We start from the raw sequence: 24,984 nt of genomic DNA, 5'->3' as shown, positions 1-24,984 counted from the left end.
AGATGCCAGCTAGAATACTTTGTCAGCCAAGGAAGTCCTTTTCACTGCACTCTGCATCGACTTGCGCCGTCTGTCAAAGCGCTACCGGGTTGTTTTTTCACACAAAAACACATGTGGGGATTTATGAACGTTCAAAGACGCGTCCATGAGCACCTTCAGAGCAATGATGGGATGTTTCATGCCAGCGAGGAGTGGCTGGAACCTCTCGATATTCAGTCTCTCTGCCTCCTCGGTGATGGCCTCCAAAACACGCTCGTGACTGCAACAAAAAGGGAAGTTATGCACATCATATAAAACGCTGCTACACCTCGTTCCATCAGATACTACGTCCAAATGACGTTTACTGTGAAAAACATGAACAACTCCAAAAGTACTTTCTATTCCCTTATTTGACAGCTTTTTGTGGAATACACAGGTGACAGAGAGAAAATAAATGTGATTTGAAATTGTTCAATTATTGACGCCAATGCCAAGTTGCTCCAATAGAGCAGTTTAATGCTCTATCTTCATATTAGACTGCACTTTAGGCTTAAGCTGTGCAGAAGAGTTGGTTAGTTATTGGTCTGTTGAAACATGCTCTTAACATTTCACTCATGCTTACAGGTTCTCAGGATGTTCCAATATTGAGATTGCAGAGAGCAGCTTGACAGCATCCACCATCATATGAGGCACCCGAGGGTTGATGGCTTTGACCAGCAGAGGAAATCCCTGATCAGACTCCAGCATGGATTTTAGGCCGTGCTGAAAGGGGAGAAAAGAAATGGGATGAGAGAAAGAAGAAGGAAAAGTACTTCATGATTTTTCTTTCTGCAGCGCGACCAGGCTCATGGTTCATATTGTAGTGGATGCATCCGAAGAACCAAGTATTCCGTAGGAACTACCTCATTTACCAGGTAAATTACCAGTGTGTGGGACTATTAAACGTGAAAGATTAAGATGGAAATCATACTAATTTTCTAAAGTTGGAAACCAGACTAAAACCCCAAAGTATCATAGATCTCAAAGATCGTCGGTGACTGCATTCATTGTAATGAATCACATTCACTCAATGCTGCTCTCTAGAGGAAGAATCACGCAACAACTATGTCCAATCAACCGGAGGAAACTGTTCATTTTCTTACCTTGTTGTTCATGAAGGCTTTCAAACAGCGAATGATCTCATGCTGACATTTCACTCCCACCATTCTAGTGGTTGGATAAGAGGGACAGATTCAGAAAGACGTTATGGACACATCGGGTTAGACAGCCTTCCCTGTGGTTTGAGGGTCTTACGGGTACTCGTCTTTGTCCTCCTGTAGTCTCTTAAGCAGGTTGAGCAGCAAGGCGAGTCCCTCGTTTCCAAATGTTTGCACCCAACTGGAAGGGACAAGAGCATCTGATTATTACATCGGGGTTTGCCAGACTTATTCCCATTCCCACTCTCTTAGAAAATACTTTGCTGGCATAGCAGTTTTCTCTTGTCATCACACACCATCATGCCCACATTGATTTAGAGGTATCTTGAAAAGTCGATTTATCATCAGACGAGTTAGTTATTCATGGTTCCTAGAAAGGAGTCACTGCTCTCTGTCTTGGATTATCATAGTTTAGCATCACTGTTTTATCTGAAGGTCAAATAATCACTGATTCGTTAACAGTAAAGACAGGCGCATGCTCCTGCGTTTGCGTCTGCGCGTCGACGCACTCTTTTCAATTCATGGTTCTGCGTGTGTTGCAGAGCAATTCACCGCCAGAACAACAGGTGGAGTAACGTGTTTTTGTTGAAGACGACATAGAGAGTCACGTCTTTGTGTGTGGAAGTTGTTGGTTTGTTTATTTATTTATCATAGATTTCATTGCCCCGTCCATCGCCACTGTTGCTTATCATCACGGACACATTTGTCCCGTATTTTCCTCCACAACTTTGTGCACCTCTCGATCGGCAAACCGCCGTTTGCTGAGATCTCCCTCCGTCAATCCAACCCTCTTCTAGAAAACGCCAATGACTGCTTGTATAAGCGGTCATATTTACGCATTTCTTCCGACAAAGGTTCTTTACTCTGATCCGTTCTCGCGCAAACATTCTTCGTTTTAATAATGGCGGTATCAGGCTATGAAAACGGAAATGTGAGACTCCGTAACGGATGTAGTTAGCGGACCAATCGCAGCCTTGTGCGCTGCGGGAGGCTTGCGACGCAAGCCTAGAAAAATGGGTCGACACACGTGAGGAGGTGTGAAAAGGGACGCAGGGGACACGCAAGGGGGGCTTGCGTCTGCGTCGCTCTGATAACGCAGAAGCATAAACTAGGCTTAATAGTCCCCAGCTGTAATCAGCGGTCACCTATTGACGTTTTTTAGAGATCACACAACTCGGACAACTGTATGAACATCAGCTGTGTGAGGAGCTGAAGAATCTGCCTTCTTAAAGGCAGTGTTCAACTTAATTGGTTGGAAATCTGCCCTCCACAACAGGATGCACTGCATGTATCTCTGTGTGTACATGCGTGTGTGTGTGTATGTTACCTGACAGGGTTGTTATTGAGGGAGACTCTCAGAGACTCCAGGCAGCTCAGCAGTTGTGTGTCTCGGTAGTCGGACTTTAGCTCCTGGATGTACATCATGGCCGATTTGGTGCTCTCCTTCTGGTTCTGACCCTAATCAATGAAAGGTTTTGTTTTGCATTAACATTAATCTCCTCACAGAATATGAATGATGTTATTGATTGATGAGCAGAATTAAGAAGGCCCTGTGTGTGGTATATTTCATATGTACAACAACTTTGTCAGCAACCACCTGTTTTGTAGATTATATTACACCCGCAGCTTTTATTTACCCGACTACCTGGGGGGATGACCCATCAGATTATGGTTGCGATAATTAGACGAACCGATATTTGTATACGGTCTCTAACAAGCCAATATTGGCTCGAGTAGGGGTCATTTATCTGAACAGCTAGTCGCACATAACTGTGACTAAGATCTGATCACTCATTTTATTTGGTGTTAAAGATGAACAAGATAAAACCCTACTGGGTACACAGCACTCTGTGTTCATAATATGGCACTCTGACATTCATTGATGAAAAGGTGCATAGTAAATGTAATGCATTATTATTATTATTATGTATTAGCTACGGGACCAAATACTTTCATAATCTTTAGTACATGTGTTTGGGTACTGACGGATTTAGACGTGTGGAGGTACTGGGAGACCATCTCTCGCTTGATCATAATGTCTTTTGCTCTTAGAGGCTCCTGCTTCTCCCCATTCAGGTTCATGTCCACCTGAAGGAAGACAGGAGAAAGGATGGGAAGAGGAGAAAATGAGGTGATCACAAATCTGTAGATTTAAGAAATGACAGGTGAACGCAACTCGAACAAATGTGCACCGTCTCTCTCACCAGCATCTGTTCAAAGAGCTCCAGCACGTATTCATCGGAGTGATCGTGCAGCATGGCGCTCTGCGGGCCGATCTCGTAGCTGGCCGCCGAAGAGTGTCGCTGGCTTGGCGCTTGGCCGGGCTTCTCCTTGTCCTTTTTCATCCTCATGCTGGTGAAACGTTCCAGCTGGATCAGCGGAACACACGACACATGTTAGAGGAAAGAGGTCAATGAGAAAAGTAAAAGATATAACAGGAACATGAAAAGTGTGTAACCATTACTGGAAGGTCAGCAGGCACGGTGACAATCCCTAATCAGCTCACAGTTTGGAGAAAGGCCTCTCTTGATTACCAATGTTAAATTATTTAATGGTAATAAAATACCAGAGGGATATTTCTCCCTCAGTTTGGGGATATCATGAGTGAGACAGTGATTAGGGATTAGAGAGACAAAGACTGCACATAAAGTTGAACGTTTAACATGCACTCATCACTGGCCAGCACAGAACACAACGCTCAGACTGGGATTCCATGCATCTGGTTTTAAGGACTTCATATTTTACTGCCAAATAGAAAAAACACTTCTGGATAGCTGTGATCTTGTTGCATGATGACAAAGTGGCCGCTTCCATAAACAATAATAAATACTGTGTCACAAGTCTATGTTTCAGGCCTTCCGTGCAGTCGTTGTCCTCACAGCATGCACGTCCAGCGTGAGCAGCACAGTGCCGGATGACACTAGTGTTACGCTGGAATAGCTTTGTGTGACGTGACATTCAAGCGCATAATGGTGAGTTGCTTTATCAAAGTCCAGGACGACAGACGGACAAGTGAAGCACACGTGTGATGGTGGAATGCATTGAAGAACCTACCTCATCAGGAATCAGCCGTTTGAGTGTCTGTAAAAGGACCAACGAGATGACAGGGAGCAAAACGGAAGGGTAGGGAAAAATAAATAAGTCAAAACAGACGGACGGAGACAAGTGGGGGAGGCAGGTGGAGGGAGAGAGAGAAGAATAATTAATTAGACAGAAACCCTTTATGACAGGAGAAGGACCCAGGAAACTGCTAAGCTCATGAGTGATTCACAGGATGGCAGAGGGGAAAACTACAAATGAATTACTGTCATCGTTTAATGCATTCGTCATTAATACACATCTCTAGATAACTAACACATGTGTATTAAGAGTCTACGTTGGAGGTAATCAATTCGCCAGGTAGCTAGTAATTACATGAGAGAGCCAAGAGATCAGCGGTCAAACAGTGGGGGTCAGAGAGACAGCAGTACATTTATAAAGAGGGGAAAATACACTTGTGTGTCCTGGCCACTAGGTGTCAGTCTGGGTCCATAAATGTTCTTGCCGTGCCGAACTGTATTTGTGGAGCAATCCTTCCAAAGGTCTCTTTGACTAATCCCAAGTAACCTTCAACTGTCAAACTAACTAACCTAATCGTCCCAATGGGTAAACGGTTCTTGATTTGCTTGTTATTCATATTCTGAGAACGACCCGTATAGAACATCCAAGTGCTCCAATATGTCAACAGTCTGTAGGACACAAGTGACACGTAAACGTGTCGTGAGGGGACTGAATGCACAGCTGTGGACAGATGCTTCCCTTCGCCTGTGACCAAAAGCAAGAAATCGGCTTTATTCTTGGCTCACAATTCACCACCCGAGCCAAATACTAGTTAAAAAAAAAAAAAAAGTATTGCGATAGATGGTGAGAGGATCACCCAGTCGGTTGTTGACGGCGCTCATGTGAATGTGTGTCTCCCCCGCTAGGTGTCAGACTGCCCACAACACAGCAGAGACGCTCAACCGGCTTGTAAAAAAACCATCACAGACGCCGTTAAATTTCTCCAGAGAGCAGATGAAGCAACATCAAAAGCTTTATAATATTACACTGCAACAGTAAAGGGTCACATGAAGAAAACCAAAAGAATATCGAGGACATGTTTCGCATGTCATTACCATGTCTGACAGGACAAAGTGAAGACATTTTTTTTAAACATATTGAAGACTGCATTCAAACACATAACTCGGTTGAGAAATGAACTGAGTGATGTCTGTCGAGACATCGGCTGCTCGCTGGCTTTTGTTCCTCTTATGATGCATTTTGTTTCATCATTAAAATCCCCTACGTGGCAGTAACTTCAGGGTGCACGAAGTCAACTTGGTTTGTTGTTTACGGGTGTCTCGGTGTGCTGGTAATAGCAAACATCTAAAAGTGTGGCAGCTCTAGTCGTTGAATTTTGTCCACAGCCGTCTCAGGATCTTCAAATAGCAACTACACATATTGAAAAAGGGTTTTTTTACACTCTTTATAAGAATGTTGTAGTTAAGACTTCCTGTGTCGTCTGTGCACCTACAAACACAGAGGGCTCCCTGACGAAAGACAAACAACAGCCTCTTCTTCTGTGACATGAGAAAAGGAACCAATGAGGATGGGGAGAGCGGTCAAGAGAAGGAAGTGGTTAACGGGCAGGTACGTCCCGTTAACCACTTCGCTCTGAGAAAGTCACACTAATGAAACGCACGGCTGACAGGAGGCACGCTGGATTGAGAGCGATCGCACAGGAAACCGACTACGACACATCAGGAAGGTGGCTTTAGAGATGGCGGGGAGGAAAAAAAAAAAAAAAAAAACTTGTCAGTTTGTCAACATTTGTCAACTAACTGAGCGGGCACAGTTCCGCTTTTCAACCCACAAGTACAGTTGACTAAATATGTTTGGCTTACAAATCTTAGAGGAAACACTGACAGATCTCAGCTCCTTACGAGGTACAAAGCGCTCATTCACACAGCTCGGCTACAGTCAACACCACAAGATCACATGATCGTTTACAGCACATCACCTTAAGGCAGTGAATGCTAAATAACGTATGAAACTAAAACTCATTATGGGCAATGAACTGTTATTGTCATAGAAAAAGAGTTTGTGCTTTGAAGTACAATCAGCTGTTTCACTAAAACAATATCTACAATAACATTATTTCGATATCCAAGACGTTCCAAAATAATATTACCATTAGTCTAATCCCTCTCTAACTTTGTTCAATTATTACTTTAGCCCGTTTCTGGCAACTGATTTACTCTCCACCAACAAATGGAAGGAGAAAAGGTGTGACTATTATTGTTCAAACATGTGATTTAAAGCTACAGTTAAAAGGTTTTCTTCATATCATATTTCTCAAACACTGTAACTTCGCACATGGCTTTGCATCAGAGACAGCAGCAGGCTGAATGTGTTACGGCTGTGTCTACAGATACATGTTAAAAAAATAAATTAAAAAAAAAAAAAACAGCTGGAGTCTGAGCTCAGAGAGCTTCTGGTGAACCTGCTGGATTTCATCTGATGACTCCGCGATCTGACCTGAAGGACTGTGGAAAGCACTACGGGCGGCTAGGTGAAATAACAACTTTATCCTGCTGTTTATCAAGCTCACAGAGAGGCACCGACATTAAATCGAGTTCTTCTATAAGCCCTAATATATATATATATAAGCTGAATCATGAACAGGGAACCGAGATTGGCCATGAGGCTGACCATCTAACGCTTGTGATGGACTAATGGAGTGGGAGCAGTCACATGTTCTTATCATAGTATAATTAAGGCAACTGTATTGTACGTTATCCTGGAAGGAGTGCAGCACTGTGAAAGGGCCTTTGCAGTCGCCTGTGTTGAAATGAAGTCAAAGTTGAGCTGGATTTACATTTATCAGCCCGAGTCATTCATCGGTGATCTTGGTGTCGTGCCCTGCCTGTTTGCGTACCGCGTTTAAAAGGTTTTCGTCTCGCCTGCTGCCACACTGGATCTTTATTTAGTCTTGCAGCTTTAACACAAACATCCACAGTCCGGTACTAAAAACAAAGAAGTTGTGTGTAGCAGACAAAGACTGAGCAGGGACCTTTGTTTTAAAAGCAAAAGGCCATCAAAAAATAAATATTGAATGACAATGTAATGATTAGAACACAAAGGCCTTTCTGCCAATCTGGATATGCTTTACATAACGTTATATATAAGGTCTAAACACATTATTTAAAGTATGACTGAGAATCCCAAGGACATTATGAATTCAGAGTATTCACAGAAATATAGAGAAAACAAATGACCTGTCTGTTGGGATGGATGTGGGCTTATTGCACTCACATTTCTGTTTGTGGTGTGATTTGTGATTCAGAGAAGTTGGGTATTGGGGTGGTAACATTTCTGGATATCAATCTTCTGTAAATATTTCTGAGAGCCGGTGGGTAAGGAGAGGGGAGTGTACGGGTGAGGTAAGGGGAGGGATGGGGTGCCTCACAGAGTGTGTGAAAGTGTTACAATTTTGCTTACAATGTCGCCACAGCTACGTACACTGTGCATGATATCACAAAGGGGGAAGCAGCACTGGGGCAGACACGCCCAGACTCAACGTCTCTCATGAATAGAGCAGGAAATAAGCCACAACCCTGACGTATTGCTCACACAGACTTACGTGTCTGGTTAACCGGCGGCTAAAGTAAAACAAAATCTGCCCTCACACTTTTAAGACTTTACTGTGTGTCTTAGTGAAACGAGGCCGTGAGGAGGGAATTTGACGTTATACGACCTACTGACCCGAGGTGCATCTGAGTGCACCGACCTCCGTGTGAGTTATACGTCAGCGCAAGTGGGGCATGTTTGCTGCATGACTGCTCCTTGCCCTCCGACCCCCCCCACCCACACTCACACGGCCCCACCTCTACTTAAAACAAGGGGAGCTTCTCTTTCTTCATCCCTCTCTGTACAATATTTTTCACATAGAACAATAACATGTTTTTGATATATATACACACACACACACACACACACACACACACACATACGTTAAAGTCTCCCTTTAGAAAATATCTGACTGCATTGGTTCCACGGACACTTTGACGCCCTTCTCACATTTAGAACGTCACACGCGCTCCATCATGCTGTGGAGACATACTGGGAAAGAGGAGGCTGCGTCTCTCGACAACAGCGCCACTCTCCCGCAGGGGTGAACTTGGAACTCAATTACCGGGTTTCTTAGCGAACACCGCGTGTAATAAAACATGTGAATCGGTTATGAGGGAGAACGCAAAAGAGACCCGACAACAACGTCACGAACAAAACAGCCACCGTACACACAGCAATGTGTAGGAAACAGAAGGGCAGAAACAACCGCATGCGAAGGGATAAACCTACTCTCTGGAGACGGGTGTGTCTCTTTTGGGCCAATCTGAATCAGCCAATTCAACATCGCCGTTGGTTATTCAGTTCATCGTCACTCACAGAAATGCTCAGAGGAGGTTTTTATCGCTTTGATAAAGCGGCATATGAGTGAGCGCAAAGCGGAAACGCTCACTCATAACTCTGGTGGTGTTGAGTTGTCTCAATACCAAAACTACAACTTTGGGTTTATACCTTCCTAACGCATCTGGATACTCTAACTGTGTTTTAAGATGAACGGGTACAAACGTGTTAAATCCTCGCAGAGAGAAGCACCAGCAGTGCTGACCAAGAACAAACATGGCCGCAGCTAGTTTCATCTCAAAGTACCTGTACAATATATTCTTCTGTACCATTATTGACTGTTTGTTGCTATACTTCCCCAGTGTCTATATATACGGTGTAACATGATGAGGCGTTGGGCCTTCAGCGCGTCTTTAAGGGCTGCTTTCCCGCCCCGGGTGTTATGGAGGTGATGAAGCTGCCACACTACACATCTCAGCTCTTTTTGCCTCCACACAGGCAGAAAGGTGCATTGCTCACAAAACAAGCTCCCATACTGAATACAAATCTCAGCCCTTATTCATTACCACAGGAACCGGTTACAGTCTCCCACACACACGCGTACAAATTCTCTCCACCTCCCTCATACCTCGGCCCACTGTGCCAGCACACAGAGACTTGGCTGATGCGCTTGCTCCTTCAGATGACTACAGCATCCTGGATGCACAGAGACAGCGTTTGTTCCTACGGTCGCTCGGAGGCCCGACAACGACCAGCTCAGTTCATCCTTATGAGAGGCGCACAGTGGAAATTATTAGAGCCGCGTTAAACAGAAACCGCAAAAAAAAAAAAAAAGGAGGAAGGGCACGGGAAGGTTGTGAGGCCCACTTTATGGGCTTTTGTGTGTCCCGCCACAATATGAACTCAGCCAGAGCCCGAAAACCATAAATCACAGGCTTGTGAGCATGGCTGATTAAGATGTGCGAGTATAGTGTACATTTATATTTTATAGAGGACCATTCAGTGCATGGAACACAACCTTGGGGGGAGATAAGGGAGGTCATTTATTCTATTTTGGAGCTCCTACACTGGGTATTTTCATAATAAATATCTAAACAGGACAAATGGAGACTCAAAGGTTTCTTTGAAAAGAGTCATGGGAAATGCATTTTCCTTTGTTACATTTGAGCTATTCAAACATTAGTGTTAGTGGTCTTCTACATTTAGTTTGAATTAAATTTGCTTGTTGTTATAAATTTATATGTTTATATAAGCTTAGTTATGTTGAGAGACAACCTCAAAGTTTGCTACGCTTCATTTGGGATTTGTCCCTGTTGAACATTATTGCTCAGCTCACACAGTGAACAAAATGCGAAGTAACGAGATTGTGCATGTGTGTCCAGAAGCTTCCTTTCTTCCACAGCCATGACATCTCAGTCTGAGATTAGCTGTAATCTGCCAGACTAGGAGAGTTTCAGAGAAGGATTGACACTGTAATCCTCACCAAGAACAACCCGCCCACCCTCCCTCCCCATGCACAACATAGGTAACAGAGTCCAGGGGCCTCATTTATAAACGTTGCGTATGCACAAAAGAAGGCGTACGTCGTTCTCTACGCAATGATTGGTATTTATAAAAAGCAAACTTGACAGAAAAATGTGCGGTCCTTCACGCAAGCTCGGACCCATGCGTACGCACAAAAACGGGTGAAATGAGAACCGTCTGCAAATGCAAGAAACACGCAAACGTGTGTGAAAGTGTGTAAAACTAGACTGTTGTAAAAGAAATACTGCCAATACTGCCTCATAAATAACATGAACACTTGTTTGATCGATCTGCAGCGTAAAACAACCAGAAATACAAATTAACACATTTTCAAAAAGAAAAGTGAAATATGCTGTAGTGCAGCGCACCATCGGTCTGTTTAAGGGCAGATGGCGCTGCCTCGACTGCACTGGAGGGAGGTTATTGTTTACTCCTGAAAAGGTGTGCAAAATCGTGCTGGCGTGTGCTGTGCTACATAATGTGGCACAGCTTCCAAACGTGCCTCGACCCCCGTGACACCGATGTTGGCCCAGACCCTGTCCCCGATCCCCAATCATTGCCGCCAGTCTCTCATCAAGAAGGGACAGCTATGGTGTCCCCTTTCCCCACCGGGGGCAGACACACTTTGGCGATGGCGCGCTAAATGCTTTTTTGCCTCCGCTTTGATGTCAGACCATTTTTTATTAATTTCGGCCACGATCCGAGGTTGTGAGGCTGCAGTGTTGCTCTGCAACCTTTCGCCACTCAAGTGCCTTATTGGCATTAGCAATGCTCATACTGTGTCCTCCAAAAAGCATTTTACTTCTCCTTTCCACCTCGCCAATGATCATTTCGACTTCACACTGAGTGACGTTACGTTTCTTCGTTTTCCTCTCAGTGTTTGTCATGAATTCGCAATCGATTAATATTAATTTGTGGGCGTTCCACAGACTATATATGGGCAATTATGGGCGTGGCATGAAGCCGCAAAAACTGCGCTGCATTTAGAAGTGATTGTGATTTATTAAGAGGAAACTGCGTAGGACGTGCGTGCGCACGGTTTTATAAGTCTGAATATTTCTGTGCGTACGCACGTCCTATGTTTCATCCGTACGCCACTTCTGGCGCAAATCCTACGCACGGTTTTATAAATGAGGCCCCAGAGCATTCGTATCTGTGAGGATCAGTCTGGAGGTCTGTCCATCCACGTCGCTTTCTGGAGCTGAGCTCATCCAGTTAAGACTACTGGACCACCCGACACAATGTGTACAGGAGACTATTCTCAGTGGAACGTATTGTTCTATCATTATCGCTTATATTGGGAGACATTTGTTGTCCTATACTAGAAAGGGCAAAAATTAGGGCTGGGCGGTATACCTTATGGTATGACTTTACACGTACCGTCACACCGGTGTGTGTCGTTGCTGACGTTTACCTTTGGCCAGCAGCAGGCTTTATTTTCACACCTCACCGCCAAACGCGCAGCAGTCAGAGCTACTTGTCTTACGTGTAATGACTCATGGTTTTAACATTTCATAACATTTAATAACCCACAACAAACGCTCTTTAACAGTTTGAAATCTCATAATTGTACATTTATAAAATTACCCCACCAAACTACATGCTGGGAACAGCTCGCCCGCTGTCATAACAACATGAAAACACGGAAAAGAGGGATGCAGGAAAAACAACCAGAGATGATAAAGCGCTAACACGCTAACCGGACGGTTGCGAGTGAGCGGCCAACATCTGGCCAGGTGGCCCTTTTCAGTGTCAAATAATGAATGTTTACTTAGAAACAAATACCGGAATATCGTCACAATCTTACAAAAATCGTGATATGCATTTCTGGCCCCGCCCTTGCAACCACGTGAGCCAACATTGCCACGTGCCATTGTGTAAATAAATCGGCCTGACATCGGGCTCTGTACATGCCTTAATGTGTGCCATTTTGTTAAAACCAGTCAACAACTTACCAAGATTTTACACAAAGTTGTGAAATGTATGCCGTGGAGAGCTTATATCACATGAGAGAAGCTTCACCATATAACCAAATAATCCATCTCCGGTGTGGAATGTTTCACACATAAAAAGCTCAACATCTTCCAGGCCTCTAAGGCATCCAGACCAGCGAAGCTTTAAGAGTGGATGTATATAGTAGACCCCTGGTACCGTCTGGCACAATAGATGGAAAGGAGGCAAGGAAAGCGATAAGGGGCGCGCAATAATGGGGACGAATAAGGAAGCATACTGTTCGTTATTTTTGCACAACTTCCTGTCACAGACCACAGAATTTGAGAAATAATAACAGGGCGGAGGCGTCGACATATCTCCATGAGTGTGTCTTTTTGTGTGTGTACACATGTACACCAGCTAGTGCAAAGGAGAACTTTTATTGAACAGCGGACAAAATGAGCACGTGGCCAATCGGTGCACACCAGGTCAGAGCAGATTGAGCACAGCGTGAATATGTTGCTCCGTGTTTCTTCATCTCTTTCCAGTGAAAAGGGGAGCCCCGTTCATCTAACTCGGCCATACGGTGGCAGAAATGCTAAGAGGGGGCCGTTCATTTGAATTGAAAAGGGTATGAGAGCAAACAAAACAAATACCACTGACCATTCTGGCCTGTTTATCTGAACGGACTTTATACCTTGTGATGCACAAACTTCTGAGCAAGTGAACCTGCCTGGTGGTAAATATTCAAACGACACAGACTGATACAGAGAGGATGAGTAAGCTGTCGACCATTATTCATTACTCCCGTTTATTCATGTCACACATTGCCACTGTGGGACGAACCCTTGCATAGCGGCCGAGAAATGGCATTTCTGATCAGTTAGCTTAGCAAGACACAGAATGAACAAAACCGTTTCTTCCATGACAACGCAGAATACTGTTCTGCGAAATTGGTCGTGTCCTGAAACCGAAAAGTCACTGCATCGCTGCACCTTTAGAGAGTCGCTTCGTTACTAGGAACGGGCATGTGTCTTTTATCACAAAATATGGAGATGTACTACGCCTGCAACTGATAAATACTTCATCTCGGTCCTAAATTTCAGATTGTCATACAGATATACAGTCAGATTTTTTTGGAATCCAGATTAAAAACATTTGTAGATTTCTTCATATTTTTTTAAAAGGTAGGAGAATGGAATACCTGACACCATCTCTATGGAGAGGGGTTCTTTGTCGCAGTAATGGCATTTCAACATGAGAAAAGAGGGAGAAATTTTAACAGCAGCAACCCGAGCGTGACTCTCCAGCGGCGCCAGTAAGTCCATCGAAGCGGCCTTTTGTCGGTCTGGGTACCAGGAAAGCCACGTGGTTTGTAGTGGTGGAGGGATTACCAGCTGGAAGCAACGTGCTAGGACCACCATCATTAAATGGATCGAGTGACTATAGCCATCTGTGAGATGCCTCCAAACCACACAGCCATGAGGCACTTGATGCATTGTTATCAGAGGACAAAGGCTCAAGAAGTTTATTGGGGATTCCTATGAACTAAATGAAAACGGTACACGCCGAGGTTCCAAGTACGGCGTGTAAGTGACATTCCTCCTCGTGTTGAACAGCTCAGCACTTAGCAAGTAAGAACAGGCTCCAGAGCAAATCAAACGCAGCCCCCGGCCTTTTCTTTTTCCTCTGTAAAGTACAGTAAGGAGGGAATGAACAGAGACCACCATGTTAAACACTATGCTCATCCATGTTGGGTCATTATCAACAGTGTCTGGACAATAGTCGAGTTTGAGACAGAATGTCAACAGCCCTCAGCCAAGTTTCTAATATTGATTCAAGAAATCAATTCCAAAGTGTCACAAAAAAATAAGGTCTGCTAATGCATCACATGTCTCGTGGAGTTAACAATTTATAGGACCACGATGAATAACGATGCCAGAGCTCTTTGCGTCCACGTCTCATCGACCTTTATGCAACATACCAGGAATTTTATCTCTGACAACGAATAAAACACCTGAGATTAAATTGCTGCCTCGGGGTGTGACCAAATGACCAACAGGCTTAAAAAGGTTTCAGACACGGAAAATTAACCTTCAGCTGCGTTTTTTTTCCAGAATCAACCCAGTAAACTAAACTTTCCATTCCCGTCACGTCCCCTGTGACTCGTCGTTATTGTTGACTCCTACACATTTTCTACCCTTATCTGCATTTCTGCCTTCTGGCTCCTTCCCCAATGACTTTCTCTCGTTTCAGTCACACACACACACTTCTTCTGCCCCACTCAGCTCAATGTTGGCTCACTTGCAATCCCTCGCTCAGCCTGGCTCCCTAAAGTATTCCCGTTCACTCGGAGCCAAGAGGCCTCTGCTCCAAGCAGTCCATTAACCACTCCAGCTTCACGCTGGCACCCGGTCATCCTATTCTTCAGCTCACAGTATGCTCTTCTTCCCCGGAGATGCAGTGCACAGGAAGCTGGATGTCTGTGTGCGCCTGCCTAGGTGTGCGCGTGTCTGGTGATCACAGCAGACATAAAGAAAACGAAAGAGGGCAAAAGAAACCCACTGCGCATTAAAGGTCATTTGGAACTACCCCACTTGACTTTTACCCAAGTCGGAACTAGTAACTGAAAAGTTGTGACTGGTTTAATTCATGTCCTGACTTCGCATCAACCATTTGCTGAGGTGCTTTCCCCAGGAAGTAAGTGCACGGCTGCACGGGAGGCATATCACAAGCACAGGGTTTCACGCTTGAAGGAAGGTGCAATTACCTTTGCTCTTGATCATGAAATACACCAGCATGTTAACCAGCATTCAACGCTTAGACCGGCGCCCCTTGGCAACAACATCAGCAGCGTCCCAAAATGCAACACCTGCGTACAGGTCAGACAAACAGAGGAAAACAGCTGTGCGGTTTTTGGTTGCCCTTCCGGTGACCGATAGTGCTTAAATACAGTGTAGTTGAACATATGCGTTCATTTAAAGGGTGGGGGAAAAAATAAAGAATGTATCGTGGTATGTTCTAGTCCACATCTACAGTATCAGTCAGATAAAATCATTATGACGTTTTCTTAAGTAGACAGAAGTAACCCAACTGGTGGGTTGAGGTTGCATGCATGGGCGAGCCAGCATAATTTCCAAATCTCGAAATATTTAACCGGCGAGTAAAGCATGTGCTGTTTAAACATGTTTGAAAAAGTTTGATCAAAACTCACCAACCATGACGGTCAGAATGGCCAATATATTTTACAATTGCAGTGCAATTTCATGTAATTTCATGCAATTCCTCTGACAAAGCATGAAATGTGTGCAAGGAGCTGTAGCTGAAAATCTAACCAAAACTGTGTTGAATTGACTGAAATGACAATATGAAATGCCAATAACTAGAAGCCTGTGAAAAATATGCTCATGTTGTACAACAGCCTCTGAATATTAGTTATTGGTCTCCCTCTAAACTAATTTTCCTTATCAGAGAAAAACTCTCCTCAGCCAACCTTTCACCTATATAAACAGATCAGAAGAGGAGAAAACTCAATAAGCGGTGGCAGAGGGAAAATATCAACCTTGACCTTGTATCCCAAACAACCCGTCCCCGGCAGTGATCCCTGGCTAATGCAAACTGTGCCTGGCAGCCTGTTTATAGCAACAGCATCCATGGATGCTGATCTGCTCTCGTTGCGCCTGAAACACAGACAGTGTTTGGGAGAGCAATACACAGCAAAGATGACCGACTTTTGGATCGTGCTCCGTTACAGAGGAATGTGTCAGAAGAGTCGATAAGGTTAAGCATTCCTGTGAAGGATACATGTGTCAAGAAGGAAACATTACATGAGAGGATTTGGGGGTTAAGCAGTATATTTAATACACTGAATGCTGATTGGGCAGAGTATGTGGAAAATGTTTTTGGTGATTTAGAAGTACAACAATGTAAGGCCACTGAAAATGTGTCATGCTGCAAACAGCTAGAGAATTTGTCTAAATGTCTAACCTGGTGGACAATATTGCAATAACAAATGTAAAATTAAGGGGAAAAAAGTGATTGTTAAAAAGAAACCGTTGAGATAAACTGGATAACCCACCCTCTCCTTCGGTCCCAGACAGCATTATGGAGACACTTATACAAGGTGGATTTCGGGTTGGTTTACAAAATACCAAGACGCCCCGAAGACTTGAAACACACTTTTAGTGGTACTTATCTCATCATGTAATCATCACTGGTATGTCTGAGGAGGCAGAGGGCGATAAAGTCACAGATCGCGCAGCCGACAAGAGTGGATTGAGTACGCTGCGCAAAGAATTATAACCTGCTCAACCTTTTTCTGAACTGTGACTGCGCAGTCGTACGACAACCTGCCAGAATTGGGATCCAATTTCAGAATTAATAGTCAGGGGCAAAGCTCTTTCTGAAAGCTGCAGACACGCACTCAAAAACGCTTGTGCACGGAGTGTTACCTCAGCGCACACTGCACAGTTGATTTCGGTCTATGACTCATATTTACTTACAGCCTCAACCTATGCAAACAACACTACTGTAATAATGTGTCACTCATCAAATTCTCTCTCCATTTTCATCTATATCCATTTCGAAAAGAGGCACAGGAGCGTACATTTGCTGTAAAGACTGTGTCTAATAACCACCAACCGCACAACATCCTAGTAATTAATTCATTAGTCCCGTGTGTGACCGCATGAAGGTGTCTAGTCAGAAGCCGACCAGATGAGTGTCCACTGCATCCTCTATGGTTACCGGGTGTCTGTGGGTAGGATATCAGTTGGTAGACATGGCCAAGGCAGGTTATGTTACACAACAGTGTGCGCTGGCTGATGACAGCCACAAACTACTGGGGACACTTGCTCCGCCAGGCTGAGTCACACATGGACCACATGACGTCATCTAGGCAACTTTTAGAGGGACAATGCCACACCTTTCCATCGAAACGTGTGGCATTACAATGTTTTCATGAGTTTGAAAGCGCTTAGAAGACATGAAGTTGAAGTGTTGCTGTCTTGTACAATCGTGTCACAGGTCTTCAAAGTTAGAAACCAGCTACTTCCTCATATGTTTCGCTTACTTTGACCTGAATCCTGCTTCCTAGCCAAGTCAGGCTATATTGACAGCTGTTACGCAGCTTCAGGGGGTGACAATAATTACAGGTAGGGAGGCAGTGTCTTGCTTTGTAGCTCGGAGGAGGAACATAAGAGCATCTGGAGGGTTGGGAGCAACATTTCTGACCCCACGATCATAAAAAAAAACAAGGTGCAACAAGTTGAACCTGCAGGGATACTCACAAATTTCTTCTTCCCTTCTCCATCCTCATAGTTCTTCTTTGGCTTCTTGTCCTTCTTGGGACCAGATGCCGAGGCAGAGCTCCCCGTGTTCGGATCCATGGTTATAACTTAATCCGTGTCTTTGAATTGGTTGTGCGAATAAACCCGTGTGGCGGTAATCTCCCTTCGCTCAAACGTAAAAATGACGGGTTTTTTTAACTTTTGCGAAGAAAAAAAGCCAACCGTGTATTCCCCCGGGGCCTTGGCTAGTAACTTTGGCTAACTTAGCCACAATTAGCACAAGGTTGCTAATGAGTTGGTGGAGAGCCAAGCAGGCTACGCCGAACGAGCCCCTCCGTATCACTGAAGGAGGGAAATTCAAAGCACAGCCCCACGTCCTCGGGACGTAAAGTATGAAAACAGTATGTGGCGTCAATATAATACAACCGAGGACTTATTCTACCGGTAGAGTTATCCGTGTGAAACACAACCCAAAGCTTTGTGAAACAACGTCAATTTTAGGTCCCGAAAATTAGCGGTAGTAACTGAGCTACCCGTTAGCTTTAGCTAAGCTAGCTCGTCTGACTGACTACACAAGGCAAAGTCTCCGTGGAGAGAAAAACAAACAAAAAAACTCCGCTCTTCCCACTTCCACGAGTTATTTCGGCGACTTATAACGCGGATGACTCGGCGCGACTGCGTCTCATAAATTCGTCTCCATGACTGCTACAAGTTTGTTTAACTTTTGAACCCCCCCGTGTGACAGGGGAAGCGGCGCTGCGTCTCTAGGTGCGGAGGAGTCTTCCTGTTCTTCTGACAGGCCGGTCGGAGCTGGTTGGGGGGAGGAGCCTGCGCTCTGCGGCAGCTCGACACCTGAGCGGATTTAACGCCGCAGACCGTTCGGCCCAACCGCGCTGAGCTGCGGGCCCGCGGGTCATCGGAGCTCCGCGGCACCTGTTAACCAGCGGTGATGCGAGGAGGACGAGCGCTTACTAGTTCGGTCTCTCACGGCCCAAAGGTGCGGTGACGTCAGGACAGTAGGAACTGTGCACGTCTTCCCGTGCAAACTGAAAACGTCTTTGATGAGAGGACAACATGGCCCATTAAAATAAACAAATGTATAAATAGATCCATTAATGTATGTTTGGGAATTTATATAATATATAGTATTCAATATATATATACATAGATATAAATACATATTCCTTCATATATAACTTATCTCCTCTTATTCTCTATAATGCTATCCCCAAATTGAGTTTTAACATTCTAGTAATTGTTAGCATTCATTGGCCATTTGAGTAACATGCATTCAAAAAGTTGGCGTAGTTCCCCTTTAACAGTAATTCTGACGTCACAATGTTTGTTATGGTCTAGAATCGAAAATCCTGAAAGAAAGAAAAAAACACACGGTCAAGTCATAAGTCAAAGGAGCAATACCGCGCCACTAGGAGCCAGTAAAGTCAAATGTATCTGAATGTTCATAACAACTACTGGTATAGCTAATGTGGAGTTATGAGGGATATTAAAATAACCCGTGTCACAGATGTTTAACCCTCCTATCAATTTGACCCCATTCAATGTTTAACGTCTCTAAATAGATGATCATTTAGACATCATTTTTTTTTGCTTCAAATTTGATGAATTTTCCTAATTTAACGGGGACAACTGGGTAAACATAAAATTAACATAATGATATGTTTTCAATGTCCTGTACACATGTTGTACGCATCGGTGTTCTTCGGGGTCAATTTGACCCCAGGCCGCTTTAGCCGTGTAAAACTAATAAGGTCGTCCACAGGTCAGACACAAAATCCGCACCTGCAAACCCAAGCACTCTCCATTCAGACACCAAAGACTACACACTCCTTGATATTGCAGAGGCCATCCATCTCATATCTGGAAAGGGAGTCGGCTGAAGCGAGATCTTACTTGTGTAACTGGGACAATCATTATTATTGTGTGGAGCACGGACTATTGAACCTGAAAGTTGGAGTTGGGCCTTTAACAATGAAAAACACAAAAAAAATAAGTGAATGAAACACTTTTTGGGGGTCAAATATACATTTTGATTCAGTTGTTAGATTTTTGGAATAAAATATATATTTTCATTCTTCACATACCACATTTTTTCTATTTTGTATACGTGAAGCTTCGACCTACATGAAGTGGGCACTTTGTCATTGCACACTGTTATCAAACTGTCCAAGCGACCTCGGGGCGCCACCAAGTGGTGGAAGTCGTCTCACTCAGCGTTATATCCAGAAAAGTTAATGTTCCTTAAGGAAGCAATTGTGACGTTTTTATTCTCTAAAATACCGATGCAATTTACATAGGGTGGTGGTAAGATTTTTAGTGAAAGAAGATCAAAATATACACGGCAACTGATTTAACAAGGCACATGTTGTTCTGAATATGCTGACCCAATTGTAAGCGGAATATCATCCAAAACAGTAGTTGGTCTGTGATTTATGAATTCACCAATCAATGCAGATGTAGTTTTATCGCTTGCAATGCTTCTCCGATTCCAAGACAAACAACTGTGTTTCTACACTTTAAATGCAAAATGTCTTTTCCACTAAGCTGGGCGCACACACGACCACGCACAGGATTATAGAGATAGGCTCATATCTGACTTGGTTTGGGGGAGAAGTTTCCAACAACACGATTGGAGAGGTTTTGTGCAAAACAGTTTAGTTTATCGCAAAAGTCTCATCATAAACTGCAGCCTCAGGTCTTCATTCTCTCTTGTGTTAATTGTGGGGGAGAGGTTAATTAAAAATGAAAATGCACTGTAGGACTAACCACCATGAATAACGGTTGGACCATCGCATCAACAGCTATTTTCAGCATCGCCACTAACAAGCAGGTGCAGAGATGAAGAGACACTTAAAGTACATTTAAATATCTTTATGTGACATTATAGAAACAGTCTGTAATTGAATCAGCATTTTACATGGACAAAAGGGCGTTGTGCGTTGATTCTTTCATTTGACGAGACAAGACGGTTAAGTTACAGTCATAGAAAATGTTGAATATACGCCACCTACTGTATACGCTCTCTGTTGCAGTACGCCACGTTTACGTGAACAAAAAGAAGAAGCTGAAACCTGTCTGGGCCAGTGAGAAATACAGCAAATTTAGACTCCAATTCAGGGAGATGAATCAACACAAGTTTGCGAATATGCTGTAAAGGGATATATATCATTTCTTTCCAAAGTGCAATACGGGGATGATGAGTTGTTTACAGGGCGTGATGGATTGTTTCACATTGTATTCATTAATCACCCAAAATAGGCGCCCTAAATTGAGCAGGAGTTATAGTCTAATGTTATGTTGCCATCTGGAGCTATTCAGCTTCCCAAATGCCCCCCATGGTCCGAAGAGCCATATATCTCGGATGGTGTACAGGCCCCGACGTGGAAGATGTGTGCAACATTTCACTCACCGAGGCACTGACTAATCAATGTGTCCAAGACAACTATTAAAGGCAAACCACATGATTCCAGCAGCAGCAGTTCAAGGAGACCAGTCAGTCCTTCAACCCCCGCACAGGAGTCTCTCTAAAGGTCACAGAGATTGGCCTGGGTCGGTTGGGTTGGGGGGGGGGTCTCACTTGTAGGAGCTCCGGGCCTCTCTCAACGACCTGTCATATGGCATGGAGGCGAAGAAAGAGTTCCGCAGCTGGCAGTTGATGAAGAACACGATGAGCAGCACCAACAGGAAGAGCAGCAGGCACATCACTATGTAGGTGGTCAGGTCCGGCTTGTGGAGCTCGCCCTCCCGGAGCTCCCCTCCCCCTCGCCCCGCGGTGGGTCTCAGGAGAGCGGCGACGCTCACCGAACCGCCGTGGGAGGCGTTCATGGAGGAGGGGGCGTGCGTGGAGGACTGGGCCACGAGTGCCAGGTGGAAGTCTGAGGTGTCGGTGGAGTTGAGGAGCATCTGCCTCAGCATGGCGCCCCGCGGGTTCACCGGCTGCCTCGGTCGGCAGGGGGAGGTTATGTAGCCAACTAACCCCGCGTCTGTTCAGTCTGGGTGTGTGTCCTATCTCTGATGCACCGATCAAGAAGAATCAGCAGGGATACCTGTGTGATACAAAACCCAGTCATGCCATTGCACCCAGAATACTTCAATGTCTGACAAGGTCACTGCCCAGGGTCTAAAAAAAACCCTATAAACAAATCACGTCACAGCGATGTCATAAGTGGTCTTGGTGTTGCATAAAATAAATATTCTAGATAAAGCACCTGGAATACAAAACAATTCAACAAATTATCATTAGAAGGAATGACTCAAGGAATGACTTACTTTGGTTTGCGCTGCGAAGAGTTCCGCAGGTGAGCTGAAAAACAAAACAAGGTCCCGGCTCCGCATCCCTCAGCGCGCCGGCTCTTTCCCCTCCAGCCCCGCGGAGGACGAGCTGAGGAAGAGCGGTGAGTTTACAGCCTCAAACCTACGACCGCAGACGACGAGTTTCTAAATTGGATTATTATGAACAGAGCTGATATTAAACGGAACGCATCCGATTCCACGTGTCAGCGCAGATTAGGGTCCGGATGAAACAGCACAATACCCAAATTCCACTTTTTTTGGCGGATAAATCCAAACTGTCTCGCTACTTGCAGGGTAAAGCACCGACTGGACCGATATCTGATCCGGTCCGCCAGAGGTTCGTGAAGTTCAACGAAGATCTCCGGTGCGCAATGAAACAAGGTCTCTCTCTTCCTTGTGCGTACAGGGCGCAGAGGAAGGACACGCCGGAACCCCCGCGTCTCCAAACCTTTGCTCCTTCTGTTTTTTTTCTTCTTCCAGCAAAGCGTCGATACGTGTCGGACAGATGTGACCGACGGCCTCTCTGACCTGACGGGATTATCGATCCACTGCACCTAACATTTGAGGAAAGGAGGGATTGAGGAAGGACAAGACGCAGCAGCACATTGGGTCGTGAACAGCATTACATCTTGCCCCCGTATTCTATGACAATGTGACAAAGCGAGAGAGAGGGGGAGGGGGGAGAGAGAGAGGGAGAGAGAGGGAGGGGAGAATGCACGTCACCGGGGTGGTGTGGCTGTAAAGAGAGAAACCGACACATCAAAAGTCCCGTCCAATTATCCATCGGCCCATATATCTATCACTCTATACAGCAATTCAAAGCAATGAGAGAAAGTTCATGGTCCATTGTCCATTTTCTGGGTCCTTGTGTGGAATGTCTCACTCTGGGGTGAGATCGGAAAAGGGTGCGAGATTGGTGAGTGGGTGTAAAAGCTCATAGGTGGGGATACGTTTGAGAAATGATCAACCAGGAGGTCTTTTGTCTGAGTCTTATAGTTTGTGACTCATCTTGGGTTCACATCCTTTTGGAAATATTGAAAGGACTCTGCATCTCACATGACCATGGTGTTTTGTTTGCAACATGTGTGTCCTCTGTGAAAGTGATTTGACAGTGGTGCTGTGCTACGGACACCAACAAGAAGGTGCTTAGGGTGGAGACGGGAAACCAGTTGCTTTGGACATGAGCATGCATACGAAGGGCTGGAGCCTAAAAGCTCTGTTTCATATTCATGTGCACATGTTCTGTGTGCAAGCCGGCAGGGTCCTGGCGTCCTGCATCAGCTCCATTCAACAATAAAGAGGATTACAGTGGACGTGGTTACGGGGAAATGTGCACGTCACATGGGACATCTAAAAACAGCCAGAAGCCTTGTTTACAATCGTGGAGGGACGTCAGTAATTTTGGCGGCTAAGGAGTTTACCTTTCATTATTGAGTTTTAGTGGCACTCGTTGGCTGCCTTGCTCAGGGCTTGCTGCTGTCCTCATTCACGCACACACACACACACACACACACACACACACACACACACACACACACACACACACACACACACACACACACACACACACACACACACACACACACACACAAAAAGGCAAATCTAAAGACACACCATCTGACCCAATTTGCAGAAATGTGAGGGATGTCGCTATAACAGATTTAACACAATCATGAGATGCAGTGAAGTTTAAAGAAATAGAGGAAAGGTATAGAGAAGGATTAGAATAAACCATGACGTACATATCTATCAATGACCTTTCACCATGTTTGTGTCATACATACAGATGGTAACACACCAGACTGTACACACCACCATGTACTGTCGCTCTCGTCCCCTCATTGCTCTGTTGGGAGGTACGTCTCTCTCACTTCTCTTTGGGTGCGTTCCCCTTCTCCTCCTTCACTCAGTTTCCTTCTCTTGCTGTTTCTTAATCCTTTTAATCCATAAAAAAAGCGGGGAAAAAGACTACCCATCCATAAAGCACCGTGAGCTGAAAATTAGGATAAACAAAAAAACTAAAATTTGTGCGATTTCTTTTTTTCTGAGTTTGATAATGTCAATTTCACAGGAATGACGGCAAAGCTTAAAAGAGGCTTAATGTTTCCTGCTGATGAGACATAACCAAAGCAAATGGCAGGTCTGCAAGTGAACAGGGATTATGTATGTGTGGCCTACACACACCGACCACTTTTCTCCTCTCTCATTTATGCGCACCCTCTGTGACAAAACCTGCGATGGGGTACACTCCTCCCCGCCGTCGACTCGAGACGTGGCACTGCTCAGGGGTTGTAATATTATTACTCTTGACCTCCATTATTTCTAGGAGGAACAAAGATCAATGCTTTGAACGTCTTCTTTAAAAGCCTTTTGCTGCAGTTTTTCAAATTACAGTTTCAGTCACCTCAAATGATATCATGTCAAGTGTGCTCGAAGTGAAGCGCACAATCTTAATCTATGGTACTTAGCACTCACAGCAGTGAGTTCCTCAGGCATTGGTGCGAATCCCTTTGAGGCAACTTGATTTCTTGATTCCACTGTGTTTATTCATTTCTTTCGTCACAAAAAACTAGTATTCTTTTGAAGCATTTTGAGGCTCCGCTGGCAGAATGGCCCATAGAAAAAACAATTCTACCAAAGCTTTGAAAGGATCAATGACGAATATTTCTAAACCTTCCACTTAATCACCTCTTGCTTAAAAAGACAGATGCAAGAGAAAAGACCCACACTTAGACATACGGTAGCATCTGATAACTGTTATACTCCCAGACGCTCTCCAGACAAAAACAGAAAAAAGCCAGTGAGAGACAGATTACGAGACCGCTGATGTGCAAACTCCTGCTTATGTGCACACAAACAGACTCACGGGGGACGTTTGGCATGCATTAACCCCAAGCCATCTTATATACACACACAAACTAAGACAGAGCTGCACACTTACATAAGAAGGGACAGACAGTGAAAGGGAAAGAACACATGCTGACACACTGAAACTAACACAACACACTCCTACACAAGCTAGCACATGCCTGAGTCTTGTTCTCTAATGGCTACAGAAGCAGCTAGGACTGCTTTATATATCTTTCCTCAGTACAATTCCCTTTTCTCTATCACCGATCGTCAACCTTTAAAAAAATGCAAATGTCTTCCTCTCTCGTTTTCTGTAATTGTGTTAATTCTTACCGTCTAACCAGCCTGAAAGTCTCCTCTTTCACCTCCATGGGAAAAGGCAACCAGCAAAATAGGATTTCTGCCTGCCAGCAGCATAAAACGCACCCTTTGGCAGAAATCAGACACTCTACATGTAGTCACTTGATTATCTCGGC

At 44.6% G+C, this 24,984-nt stretch overlaps 3 protein-coding genes across 9 annotated transcripts in view; all 3 read right to left on the bottom strand.

Moving 5' to 3' along the window:
- The window catches only part of diaph1 (diaphanous related formin 1), a 32,430-nt gene extending 14,266 nt beyond the window's left edge, over positions 1-18,164 (bottom strand). The window contains exons 1-9 of one of the 2 annotated variants that reach the window (XM_078101198.1): positions 17,348-18,163; positions 4,230-4,256; positions 3,380-3,544; positions 3,162-3,263; positions 2,503-2,633; positions 1,273-1,356; positions 1,122-1,185; positions 602-741; positions 154-259 (exon numbers count right to left, since the gene is read on the bottom strand). In XM_078101198.1, coding sequence (XP_077957324.1) covers positions 154-259; positions 602-741; positions 1,122-1,185; positions 1,273-1,356; positions 2,503-2,633; positions 3,162-3,263; positions 3,380-3,544; positions 4,230-4,256; positions 17,348-17,446 — 918 coding nt within the window. In that variant the 5' untranslated portion in view covers positions 17,447-18,163. Of the gene's footprint in view, positions 1-153; positions 260-601; positions 742-1,121; positions 1,186-1,272; positions 1,357-2,502; positions 2,634-3,161; positions 3,264-3,379; positions 3,545-4,229; positions 4,257-17,347 lie in introns of both variants that reach the window. The other variant, XM_078101199.1, reaches the window with a different exon arrangement.
- The window catches only part of LOC144406190 (protein diaphanous homolog 1-like), a 125,163-nt gene that overhangs the window by 57,119 nt on the left and 43,060 nt on the right, over positions 1-24,984 (bottom strand). The window lies entirely within an intron of this gene.
- smim32 (small integral membrane protein 32) lies at positions 20,222-24,965 on the bottom strand. 5 transcript variants are annotated; one of them, XM_040175308.2, is made up of 3 exons: positions 24,842-24,965; positions 21,635-23,594; positions 20,222-21,411 (listed from the first exon to the last, which is right to left on the bottom strand). In XM_040175308.2, exon 3 carries the CDS (start codon positions 21,278-21,280, stop codon positions 20,939-20,941), a length of 342 nt encoding a protein of 113 aa, XP_040031242.2. In that variant the 5' UTR covers positions 21,281-21,411; positions 21,635-23,594; positions 24,842-24,965; the 3' UTR covers positions 20,222-20,938. The 5 variants fall into 5 exon arrangements, with proteins under 5 accessions (XP_040031242.2, XP_077957330.1, XP_077957328.1 ...); XM_078101204.1 differs by having other exon boundaries at positions 21,635-22,212; positions 24,842-24,950; XM_078101202.1 differs by having other exon boundaries at positions 21,635-22,394; positions 24,842-24,941.

The sequence above is a fragment of the Gasterosteus aculeatus genome, chromosome 4 (genome assembly GCF_964276395.1).
Source record: "Gasterosteus aculeatus chromosome 4, fGasAcu3.hap1.1, whole genome shotgun sequence".
Lineage (NCBI taxonomy): Eukaryota > Metazoa > Chordata > Actinopteri > Perciformes > Gasterosteidae > Gasterosteus > Gasterosteus aculeatus.
This window is presented reverse-complemented; position numbering and strand designations above follow the sequence as displayed.

Coding starts and splice junctions, on each gene's coding strand:
- smim32 (XM_040175308.2), bottom strand. CDS start 21,280: ATGCTGAGGCAGATGCTCCTCAACTCCACCGACACCTCAGACTTCCAC.